General features: G+C 49.3%; 1 protein-coding gene across 1 annotated transcript in view; it reads right to left on the bottom strand.

Moving 5' to 3' along the window:
- Positions 1-292: 292 nt before the first annotated feature.
- Positions 293-12,218, bottom strand: part of LOC140187466 (uncharacterized) — a 52,757-nt gene continuing 40,831 nt past the window's right edge. The window contains exons 17-22 of the mRNA XM_072242783.1: positions 11,644-11,776; positions 9,651-9,752; positions 8,690-8,842; positions 6,791-6,865; positions 4,700-4,780; positions 293-1,597 (exon numbers count right to left, since the gene is read on the bottom strand). Of these exons, the coding sequence (XP_072098884.1) occupies positions 1,511-1,597; positions 4,700-4,780; positions 6,791-6,865; positions 8,690-8,842; positions 9,651-9,752; positions 11,644-11,776 (631 nt within the window). The 3' untranslated portion in view covers positions 293-1,510. The remainder of the gene's footprint in view (positions 1,598-4,699; positions 4,781-6,790; positions 6,866-8,689; positions 8,843-9,650; positions 9,753-11,643; positions 11,777-12,218) is intronic.

The following is a 12,218-nucleotide window of genomic DNA, read 5'->3' as shown; positions in this document are numbered from 1 at the left end:
CGACTCACTTGCCTATCACCTCCTTCTATGGTCCTCGCTTCTCTATCAGATTCCTTCCTCTCCAGCCCTTCACCCTTCCAACCCACTCGGCTTCCCCTATCACCTTCCAGCTCTCCTCCTGCCCCCGCACCTTTTCCAGCCATGATGAAGTGTCTACCTTAAACGCTGACTGTTTATTCACCTCCGTCGCTGCAGTGTGACCTGCTGAATCCCTCCAGCATTTTGTGTGTTGCTCTCCAGAATCTCATGTTTATGACTTGCTTTGAAGCCGAGGTTGACTCATCCGTCGCCATTTTTATTTTTATTTTATTCTGTGATACAGCATGGAACAGACTTTTCCAGTCCAAGGAGACAGACCGCCCAGCAACCCACTGATTTAACTGATCAGACAACCACGTTTTACCGGTGCAGAGGCTGGGTCTCTGGGTTCAAGGTCAGTTTGTTAAATTGCCTGCCCACCATGGGTGTGGATTGGGTGTAGAGAAATGATCAGTTGGAAAGTAAACAAGGAGGTAGAGAGTTAAAAAATTGGACAAAGTCAGAAACAAGAGATTGTGTCGATGCTGGAAATCCTGATCAATAGTCTCAGCCCAAAACAGCGACTGTTTGTTCCCCTTCATTGATGACCAGACTTGCCAAGTTCCTCCAGCATTTGGTGTGGGCAAGATTGGAGCTCAGCCAGTGGGCAGTGACCAAAACATAGTCCGACAGGGTAGAGGTTGAATCTTGCCACAGTCGCCGTGGGTCGCTGTAACCTCCAATCACACACACAGAGCTGGACAGAGTTACAGCGGTCAGCTCCGACCCTGGCGGACAGAGTTGGAGTGGTCAGCTCCGACCCTGGCAGACAGAGTTGGAGCGGTTAGCTCTGACCCTGGCGGACAGAGTTGGAGCGGTCAGCTACGAGCCTGGCAGACAGTTGGAGCGGTCAGCTCCGACCCTGGCGGACAGAAGGTCCAATCACCCGATGAACTTTTTTACTGAAAGTATAAGTCTTCCCTGGCTTAATGTCACCACAGTAACACTTTAACATGCACAGCCTTTATTATATACAAGGGGAAATATTCTGCTGAACATATAGAGGAGGGAGACCACCACCACACAGAAGCATCTCAACATGAACCACAGCAGGGAAAGAACACACATCTCTGTACAACGAATAAATATTTCACATGATGTTTCACTCTGATTCGGGGTCTCACTGTGTCAGGGATCAGCAGAGAACTCGCGTCTTGAGATGAGCCAACCAAACAGCTCCAGTCACATCGAACTGTTGCCACAGTCGAGCTGGTGGGACAGAGTTGGGGGCACATCAGGTGGATGATCATGGTCAGGTCTTCTCTCCAAACTGGAGATGCCCAATTTTTGAATGTGAGGTTATGAACGCTGAGATCACTGGAGAGCCCAAACAGCCTCCCCACTCACCCCAGACACAACCATTAAATCCTCTTTGGTAGTGACACCCCGGGCAGACAGAGAGTGTTCGAGGAGACCCAGTGGTCCAGACGCATTAGGTTCCCAGGTCGTCTCCCAGATACGACAAGAGTCCCTTCAACTCCGCGGAGCTTGCCACCACCTCAGGCACCGAATGGAGTGTCTGAAACACAAATGGAGAGCACATTCACAAGAACAACTCCAGGAATGAAAGATGAAAGTGTTAGTGTACGAGGAGTCTTTAATGGCTCTGGGGCTGTACTGACTGGAGTTTCGTGTATGACGAGTGTTTAATGGCTCTGGTGCTGTACTGACTGGAGTTTAGAAGCATTCTGGGGGGGTAGGGCGGGTGGGAGAAGAATCTCCTTGAAACCTGTCAAATGTTGAAAGGTGTAGATATGCCTAGATGTGGAGGAGATGATTCCTGTAGTGTCAGAGTCTAGGACCAGAGGGCACAGCCTCTGAATTAGAACAGAGATGAGGAGGAATTTCTTTAGCACAAGAGTGGTGAATCAGTGGAACTCATTGCCATAGACAGCTGTGGAGAGCAAGTCTTTTAAAGGGGAGGTTGACAGGTTCTTGATCAGTCGGGGCACCAAAGTTTATGGGGAGAAGGCAGGAGAGTGGGGTTCAAATGGCTAAGAAATCAGCCATGATGGAATGGCCAAATGACCTAATTCTGCTGCCTCATGGCAATCACCAGCTGGAAAGTGTGACGTTAAGTGAGTGAAAGCTGGTCTGGGGGTGGGGGGGGCAGCCTGCGCCCTATTGACCCCGGGGCTGGAAGAGATGTGTGGCAGGCAGCAGCCGCACTAAAGCTGTCTGCAGACTGCATCCTCTTAATTGGATTCTAATTTTGGAATCTCTTAGTGAAGTAGGCAATCAAACCATTATTCTGGGAACTCCCTAGCCCCCCTCTCACTTCTAATATCTAACAAATTTAATTTAAGTGATGTACAACTAATAATAGCGAAAGCCCAACAAGGGGTCAGTGTGCGTTGATTATTGAGATATCAGAGATTGAGCTTTGTGGCTGAACACAAAACCACCACCGTCTGCAGGAGGGATTGGTTTATTATTGTCATACACTGATAGTGGAAAAACCTGTCATGTATACTGTTTATATAGATTGGATCATTAGATTCAGATTTACTTAATAAAGTGTACACTAAAACACAGTGAAAAGCCTGGGGGCAGCCTGCAAGTGTGCTCACACATTCCAGCACTAGCATAGCATATCCACAATGTTCAGAACACCTCAAGCAACAACTAAACAACTGTAAAACAAGCCCCTTTCCCACCCGCTCACACACACTGACCTCCAGACCTCCAGTCCTTGGCCCCGGACTCTATATTACACAGCAGTGAGGTGGTACAAGAGAAATCAATAACAGTAACAGAGAAAATGCATTGTAGGCAGACAATGGCTCAACAACCACAATGAGGTCAGGAGGGAGACACTTTCACCCAGAGGGAGGAGAATATTTGTGAACCTCTACACAAGAGGCCACAGCGGTTCGGTCATAGTACAATGCGAGATAGGTTGGCAGGTGTCTGGTACTGTGGAGATCCCGGGTTGTGGGGTTGTACTGGAAGGGGAATCGCGAGCAGACGGGATGGCCCAAATGGCCTCTCCCCACCACAGCCCTGGTCACCGGCGGCCGGACCAGGGAGAGCAGAGCAGAGCCCTCCGAGACACACCAGCCACAGAGGAAAGGTAGGGGGAGTCTATCAGCACGAGGTCTGAACCCAAGGGTCAAACAAACACAGACTCAGTCCAATTACCCTGACATTTCAGGGAAAGAAGCTTTGGGTTAGGTCGTGAGAGAGAGTCAAGACCACCACACTGCTAGACCACCACCGCCATCACCCAGAGCCCTTGTCTAAGAAAGGATATGCTGGCATTGGAGAGGGTCCAGAGGAGGTTCGTGATAATGATTACAGGAATGAAAAGGTTAACATATGAGAAGTGTTTGATGGCTCTGGACCTGTATTCACTGGAATTCAGAAAAAATAACAGGGATCGCATCGAAATCTACCAAATACTGAAAGGCCTGGACAGAATGGATGTGGAGAGGATGTTTCCTACGGTGGGGAGACTAGGACCAGAGGCCACAGTCTCACAATAGAGGGTCGTCCCTTTAGAACAGAACTGAGGAATTTCTTTAGCCAAAAGGTGGTGAATCTATGGAATTCGTTGCTACAGACAGCTGTGGAGGCCAAGTCATTGAGTATATTTAAGGTGGAGGTTGATTGGTTTTTGATTAGTCAGGGTGTCAGATGTTAGGGGGAGAAGGCAGGAGAATGCAGTTGAGCAGGATAATAAATCACCTGTGATGGATTGACAGAGCAGACTTGATGGACTGAATGGCCTAATTCTGCTCCTATGTCTAATGGAGTTTAAAAGATTAAAGGAGGATCTCATTGAAACCTATTGAACATTGAAAGACCAAGATCGAGTGGATATGGAGAGGATGTTCACTGTAGTGGGGGAGTCCAGCATCAGAGGGCACAGGACCTCCGTTTAGAACGGAGTTGAGGAAGAATTTACTCAGTAAGAGGGAGGTGAATCTGGCAGTGGGGGCGGCAGTGGACTCTGTATTCATTCTGACTGACCGGCCTGCTGGTTGGGACTCAGCCACTATCCCCTCTGCACAGCGGGGGACAGTCGTTGCTGCACAGCCAACGTCATCACCCTGGGGTGGAGCAAAAAGGCTCTGGGTATTGATAACTGCCCTCCTGCAGACCCCCACTCCCTACCCCCCACACCACCATTCCACAGAAGAGCAATCAGCCCATCAAGTCTGCTCCAAAATTCCTTCATGTCTGATTTATTATCCATCTCGACCCCATTTTCCTGCCTCTCCCCGTAACCTTTGATACCCTGACTAATCAGGAACCTATCAACCCCCACTTTAAGTGTAACCAATGACTTAGCCTCTATTCTGAGGCTGTGCCCTCTGGTCGTAGACTCCCCCAATATAGGAAACATCCATTCTATCTCGGTCTTTCAATACTCGATAGGTTTGAATGACGTCCACCCTCATTCTTCTAAACTCCAGTGAGTACAGGCCCGGAGCCATCAAACACTCCTCACACGTTAACCCTTTCATTCCTGGAATCATTTTCATGAACCTCCTTTGAACCCTCTCCAACATCAGCATACAACTGCTCACAGAACTAATGAGACCTTACCAGTGCCTTACAATGCCTCAGCAACCCACCATCTTCAGCACAACCCACCCCACCGTTCCCAGACACTTACATTTCTGACATGCTCGATCATCTGGTCCAGTTTGGCCACCTCCGCCTCTGCTTTCTCATTGTTCTCCTCCAGAATGGCTCGCTAGGAGTGGGGAAAGGAGACATTACTGACCACGTCTGTACCCCAACGCACCGCAATCTGCCGGCAGCCTCACCAACCCCCACCTTGGGGGGGGGGGTCGGGGGTCACAGCCTGTGACAAGGGCTGGGCACTGCAAGCTCAGCCAATTCCATCATGGGCACCAGTCTCCCCCGGCACCCAGAACACCTTCAAAAGGAGACGCCTCAAAACAGCAGCATCTGTCACGAAGAAACCAGTCACCCAGGACATGCCTACTTCTCGTTCCTGCCGGCAGGGAGGGGGCACAGGAGCCTAAACACACACAACCATTCAGGAACAGCTTCTTCCCCTCCACCATCAAAACCCATCAACACTACCTCACTATTTTTACATAACTTATTCAATTTTTTATATATAATTCTTATTGCAATCTATAATTTTTTTTATTACGTATTGCAATGTTCTGTTGCCACAAAACAACAAATTTCACGATACAGACAGGTGAAATTAAACCTGGCTCAGATTAAAGGTGAGTTTTATTTGTCACATTTACATCAAAATGTACTGTATAGTGAAATGTGTTGTGTTAAATCAGCGAGGAATTGTGCCTAGGACAGCTCGCAAGTGTCACCACGCTTCCAGCATCATCATACAACACCACAGCTTACGAACTAATCTGTACGTCTTGGGAATGTGGGAGGAAACCGGAAAACCCGGAGGGACCCACATGGTTACAGGGAGAACGTACAAAGTCCTTCTAGACAGCAGCATGAATTGAACTCGTGTGTTGGCGTGGTAATGCATTATGTGAACTGCTACACTACCATTCTGCCCCAATACAGACACTGCAGATCCCAGACTGAACCGCAGGATGATGCTATTACAGCTTGGGGCATTGGAGTTCAGCGTTCAATTCCTGTCACTGTCTGTAAGGAGTTTGTACGTTCTTCCCCGTGACTGCCTGGATTTCCTCCCACAGTCCAAAGATGTACCAGTTAGTCGGTTAATTGGTCATTGTAAATTGTCCCGTGATTAGGCCAGGATTAAATTGGTGGGTTGCTGGCAGACTGAAAGAGATACAGGACAGAACAGCCCCTAGCTACTTTTTTTAAAAAGATAGAACTTTGCCCAAGTGGTGGGGAGGAGTTAGGACAGGTGCCTGACACTTCGAACAAAGAGAGGATGATAGAGATCAGAGCTGGGGGCATTGGAGGAGCTACTTGCCCCAGCGGTGTGAGAAGTGGCATCTCCCACAGCCCAGCAGGCTGATCCACACTCGGGCAGTGGAGATGAGGAGGGAAGCCATGGGTTAACACCCTCGCCCAGTGAGTGCAAGGCCAGGGAAGAGCTTCGCAAGTTGACGGGCTGAGTAGGAAGGCCCCTGCTATGTTGGTGTTAGAACTGTGCCGACCCTTGTGGGCTGCCCCCAGCACATCCTGGGACCATGTTGGTCATTCACGGAAACGACACATTCCACTGTATGTTTCAAAGTGAAAAATAAAACTAATTTAAATCTTTATCTTTAAAAACATTTTAGTTTCAACTTGGAGGTTAAAACTAAAGTGATTAGAGAGATTACGATGTGTTGCCCTTCATGAGTCAGGGGATTGAGTTCAAGAGCTGAGACATAATGTTACAGCTCTGCAAAACTCTGGTTAGACCACATGGGGTACCCTGTCCAGTTCTGATTGCCTCATTACAGGAAGCTTTAGAGAGGAAGCAGAGGCTGATCCAATTTTCCTCTCAGCTTCGATCTCCTGCCTTCTCCCCGTATCCCTTCACGCCCTGACCACTCAAGAATCTATCAACCTCTGCCTTAAATATACAGAAAGACTTGGCCTCCACAGCCGCTGCAGGGCTTGTTCTGTTCCATGTTGTCTGAAGGATGATGGAGCCCAGTGCAGGGATGCTGGGTTCACAGATAGAGAACATGGGAACCACTGAACCACTGAGCAGGACAACTCTGGGGGAATTGAGAACCAGAGAGCTGGGCCACCAGCCCAACACACCAGGCAATCAGATGTTACTCACGTGTCTGACCATCTTCTCCCTCAGTTGCTGCATCTCGCTGTCCTTCTGCACGTAAGCCCCCCGCAGCTTCCGCACCTTAAACAGCACAATTCAAGGAATGACACCTGTGTTCCAGTGAATACAGGTGGGGGGGGGGGGAGGGAGAGGGGTCACTGCTGATGGGGAAGGACAGCCCATACCACCCTTTGAAGACCCATATTGTTAGACCCCACCCCCCTCAGGTCTACACCCTTCAGCCATGGCCCAGAGCACGTGAGCAACACACACAAAATGCTGCAGGAACTCGGCAGGTCGGGCAGCATCTGTGGAGGAGAACAAACAGTTGATGCTTCTGGCCAAGACCCTTCAGGAGAGGAAAGGAAGGGGGAAGAAGCCAGAATAAACAGGAGAGAGGGGAAGGAGGACAAGTGGGGTGAGACCAGCGAGGGGGAAGGTGGGTGAAGTGAGAAGCTGGGAGAGGATGGAAGGAGGGGGTAGAAGGTTGAAGAAGGGATCTGATAGGAGAGGAGAGTGGACCACAGGAGAAAGGGAAGGGGGGGGGGCACCAGAGGTAAGTAGAGAAGGGAGGGGGTGAGGGGGAACCAGAGTGGGGAATGGAAAACGGAGGTGGGGGGGGGGGGGAGTTAGAGAAATTGATGTTCATGCTATCAGGTTGGAGGCCACCCAGACAGAATGAAGAAACAACACCTCATTCTGATTCTTCAACCTGAGAGTGGCCTCATTGTGATGGTGGAGGTGGCCATGTGGAATGGGAATGGGAAGTCAAACTGAAATAATGGCCTCGAGGAAATCCCCAAACAGATCAAATGGCCTCGATGTAGAGGAGGCCACACCTGGAGCACCAGATACAATAGATGACCCTGACAGACTCGCAGGTGAAATGTCGCCTCACCTGGAAGGACTGTTTGGGGCCCTGACTGCTGGTGAGGCAGGAGGGCAGGTGTAGCACTTGTGATGCCAGGAGGGAGATCAGTGGGGAGGGACGAGTGGACAAGGGAGGTGTGTAGGGAGCGATCCCTGTGGAAAATGAAGGGGGAGATGAGGAAGTGATGGGGGTTGGTGGTAGGGTCCTGTTGACAATGCTGAAGTATTGAGAATGATCCTGGTTATGAAGGCTCCTGGGTGGTATGCAAGGACAAGGGGAACCCTCTCCCTCTTATGGTAGTGGGAGAATGGGGTGAGAGTAGCTGCCCAGGAAACAGAGGAAATGCAGGTGAGGGCAGCATCGAAGTTGTGGAAGGGAATTCTCGGCTCCTCCAGTATTTTGCTTATGTTACTGTATATCCCAGTCTCTGCAGAGCCACTTGTGTCTCCGAAGAGTCTGCTGAAGGAGCAGGAGTCCACAGAAAGGCACAGGCTGTGAAGACTGACTCAGCCCCTGACATTTGCAAAACGGTCTCACAGTCCTCAATCAGCATGAAGAACCTCTCCTTCTGTGGGGAGGCTAGCCACGCTAGCACAACAATGATGGGCCAAATGGCCAGCTTCACCCCCTCACTGCCCCCTGGAGTGACCCACTGAACTGTGAATACAGCGATGTGGGAGTGGCAGTGAATGGCCACCCGGGGAGGGATTGGATAGTAACTTCATCGGACACCCCACCCAGGGAGAGACTGGCTAATTAGGCTGTGGCCCATGGCCCAGTGTGCACCGAGAGCCCAGACGTCATCGGACACCCCACCCGGGGAGGGATTCACTGATTAACCCACACATCATGAGCTGGTGTGTGCTGACAACCCAGACGTTACTGGACACCCCACCCGGGGAGGGATTAGATAGTAACCCGTAGGTCAGACAACATCGGACACCCCACCCGGGGAGGGATTCACTGATTAACCCACGGATCATGAGCTGGTGAGTGCTGAGAACCCAGACATTATTGGGCACCCCACGTGTTACCTGATGCTGCAGCTCCACCTTCTCCTGAAGCCAGCCCTTGCCTGGAACGTCGGCAGGGGATTGCAGTTTGGCAAACTCTTCGCGGAGGGTGCTGGTCTCCGTCTCCAGCTGCTGCAGCTGACGCCTCAGGTCCACGACCTCCTGCTCCATAGCCTGATCCCGAGAATGAAGGGGTTAATATTTGAGAAGTGCTTGATGGTTCTGGGCCTGAGCTTGCTGGAGTTCAGATGAGGGGAAATTTCACTGAAACCTGTCGAATATTGAAAGGCCTCGATAGAGTGGATGTGGAGAGGATGTTTCGTGTAGTGAGGGAGTCCTGGACCAGAGGGCACAGCCTCAGAATAGGTGGACGTCCCTTGAGGGATGAGGGGAGGGATTTCTTCAGCCAGAGGGTGGTGAATCTGTGGATCTCATTACCACAGATGGCTGTGGGGGCCAAGTCATTGGGTATATTTAAAGCAAAGGTTGCTAGGTTCTCGATTAGTAAAGGGTGTCAAAGGTTACAGGGAGAAGGCAGGAGAATGTGATTGAGAGGGATAATATATCAGCCAAGATGGAATGGCAGAGCAGACTTGACAGGCCAAATGGCCTCATTCTGCTCCTGTGTCGTATGAAACCAGGATGAGAGGTGAATCGATAGAGAAGCTTGGACTGAGTGGTTAGCCGGAGACTTTGTCCTAGGGTGGAAATGGCCCACTTTAAGGTTTTTGGAGGAAAGTGCAAGGGAGGTTGGAGGGAGGTTTTATACACACAGAGTGGTGGGTGTGTTGAACACACTGCCAGGGCGGTGGTGGAGGCAGATAGATTAGAGGCATTTAGGAAACTCTAGATAGGAGTATGGACAACAGAAAAACGGAGGGTGTGTGGAACGGAGGGATAGTTTAAAAGGTGGCCTGTACTGGGCTGTAATATTCCATGTTTATGATGGGCTGAGCTGAGTGCATGTTCACTAGAGCCTTACCAGATACTGTGTATGTTCCTCAAGATTGGAATCCAACATTTCATGAAATTTAACAATGGTCTGCTTCTGATCAGTCAGAGTTTCCTCCATGTCACACTTAATCTGTAAGGGAAGGAACACTGTCACTGTGGATTCCGGATTCCGACAGCTCTGCTGATACTGATCAGCATGTTCTTTGCAAGTCAAGAATGAGGCAAAAAAACTTGGTGGTTATGACTGTTTTATTAAACGTTACAAGAACAAATGAAGTATAAAGAATGAAAAAAACAAGACTCCACCCATGCACCTACCCCAGGGCCACCAGACTCAAAATCAGTTACTTTCCCCAAGCAGCGAGGCTGATCAACACCTCCACCCACTCACCCACCCTTCCACACCCCCAACCACCACTACTTTATCATTTCCTGTCAGTCACCTTATGTACAGACACTCCTATGCCTAGAGTCACTTTATGGACATACAATCAGTCTGTGTATATAAGCTATCTGAAGAATTCATATTTATTGTGTTTTTATTTATTGTAACTTTTTTTAAATTCTCCTTTAGATACGGGTACTGTAAATGACACTAAACAGGAGTACTGGACACCCAGGCTGGTGAGGGGGCTGGGGAAGGCATGGGGGATTTAAAAAGACAGGGAAGAGGGAATGGCCAAGGTTAGCACTCTGTGCGTGTGCGTTGTGTGCACTGAGGCTCCACGACTGCTGCCAAGTGTGTGCGTAGAAGATGGTGGTACCCCGTCAGACAGAATTATTAACAGATGGAGGTACTCCATGTTGGATCAAACTGTTTAATTCTTAGATTAGACTGTTTAATTGTTATTGCCTTTGCAGTTGAACAATTATCTGCTTGTATTTTATATAATTACTTACATACAAGTAACTGCTTAGTAGTGGTCACAATATGTATATGCAAGTTATACAAAGTATAATTCTGGAAAGCTCTGGAAGCTTCTTTCTTCTGCATTATTTAAATAAGAGCTACAGTATCTCATTGGTTAACTTTTATCTACAAATGTGAATGGAATTTTCCTCATCTATAAAGGCGTTGCTCCATGTTGACTGCCATCCTCTTCAATTCTTTTGCTTCTCCTGTATTTCCCTTTGCTTGGCAGACCTCCATCACCGTCCATTTCATTTGTTTTTTTGTTCTATCAACTCTTAAGTTCTTTAAGGTTGTTATATCTGGGGGTGGTAATGGGGACAAGCTCCCACCCCCTATTAAATGCTCCCAGTGGCATGCATCTCAAATAGCCTCTGACAACCAAGTCCAGCTCCTGACCTTCATGTGTGGCTTAGCTACCAAGTCTGGTAGAACCGTTTCTACTGAAAGGAGAAGGGGCAAAGTTGGGTAATTGGTGCATTAAAACCCGTCGCTTCAGGCAGATGGGGCTCGTCAGCCATTGTTGGCAACTCATCCAGGAGAAGGAAGATTCTGCTCTCAAACCCTTACTGCCTTGCAGCTATACCCACTCATGGGAAGGACTTCGGGAGTAAATTCCGAGGGAAAAATCCAGAGCTGGAGTCCCTAAGGCAGCTCTACATTGAGTTCTACATTGACTGGCAACTCCTGCTACACTGATGGTACCAAACGGTATCAGTGACTGCTGTTCCTTTGGGTTCATCAGAGGGGGAGCTTGCTACACCGGCAACAGCTAGCTCTCCACATCGTACTGCCCCGGCTTGTGTATCTAGACAGCTAGGACGCAATATCCACTGTCAATTCTGACCGACGGAGGCGTCAGAATCATCTCTTAATAAAGCGATCGAGAAGCAGCCAGTTTTGTGCCTCTTTCCTGACTTCTGAAAGAACATCAGAATCCAACACTTGTCGGGTGGAACAGTCTGAAGATGGAGTGGCACCCTGTCACGAGAGGCTTCATTCTGCACCGTATTTCTTGGCAGAAGGAGAAGCACGTACACCTGCCCGCACCAATTCTGAGCTGGCGGGCAGCTGCACCCTCTCGGTGAGAGCGTACACAGACATTTCTTACCTTGACGTGTGCCCGTAGGTCACGGGCCAGTTGCCGGTTCTCTGCCTCAAGCTTGGCCACACGGTCCTGCAGGCCGTGCAGTTCCAGCTGCTTCTGGCTGCTCCTCGCCTTCTGTTGCTGCCGGCCATCAATGCTGAGGAGAGATCCAACCGGGGAGATGTTAAATCCCCCACCCACAGGCCACAGAATACAGTACACACTCACATTTGTTAGGTATACCTGCTTGTTAATGCAAAGATCTAGTGTGGCAGCAACTCAATACATAAAAGCATGCAGGCACGGTCAAGAGGCTCAGATGTTGTTTGACCAAATATCAAAACAGGGAAGAAATGTGATCTAAGTAACTGACTGTGGAATGATTGTTGGAGCCAGACAGGGTGGTTTCTGTATCTCAGAAACTGTTACTAACCTGGGATTTTCACACACAATAGCCCCTAAAGTTTACAGAGAATGGTGTGAGTAACAAACAACATCCAGTGAGCAGCAGTTCTGTGGCCAAAATGCCCTGTTAATGAGAGAGGTCAGGGAAGAGTGGCCAGACTGATTCAAGCTGACTGGAAGGCGACAGTAACTCA

This window comes from Mobula birostris, chromosome 25 (genome assembly GCF_030028105.1).
Source record: "Mobula birostris isolate sMobBir1 chromosome 25, sMobBir1.hap1, whole genome shotgun sequence".
Taxonomy (NCBI): domain Eukaryota; kingdom Metazoa; phylum Chordata; class Chondrichthyes; order Myliobatiformes; family Myliobatidae; genus Mobula; species Mobula birostris.
The sequence above is the reverse complement of the archived record's forward strand: the minus strand, read 5'-3'. Positions and strand labels throughout refer to the sequence as shown.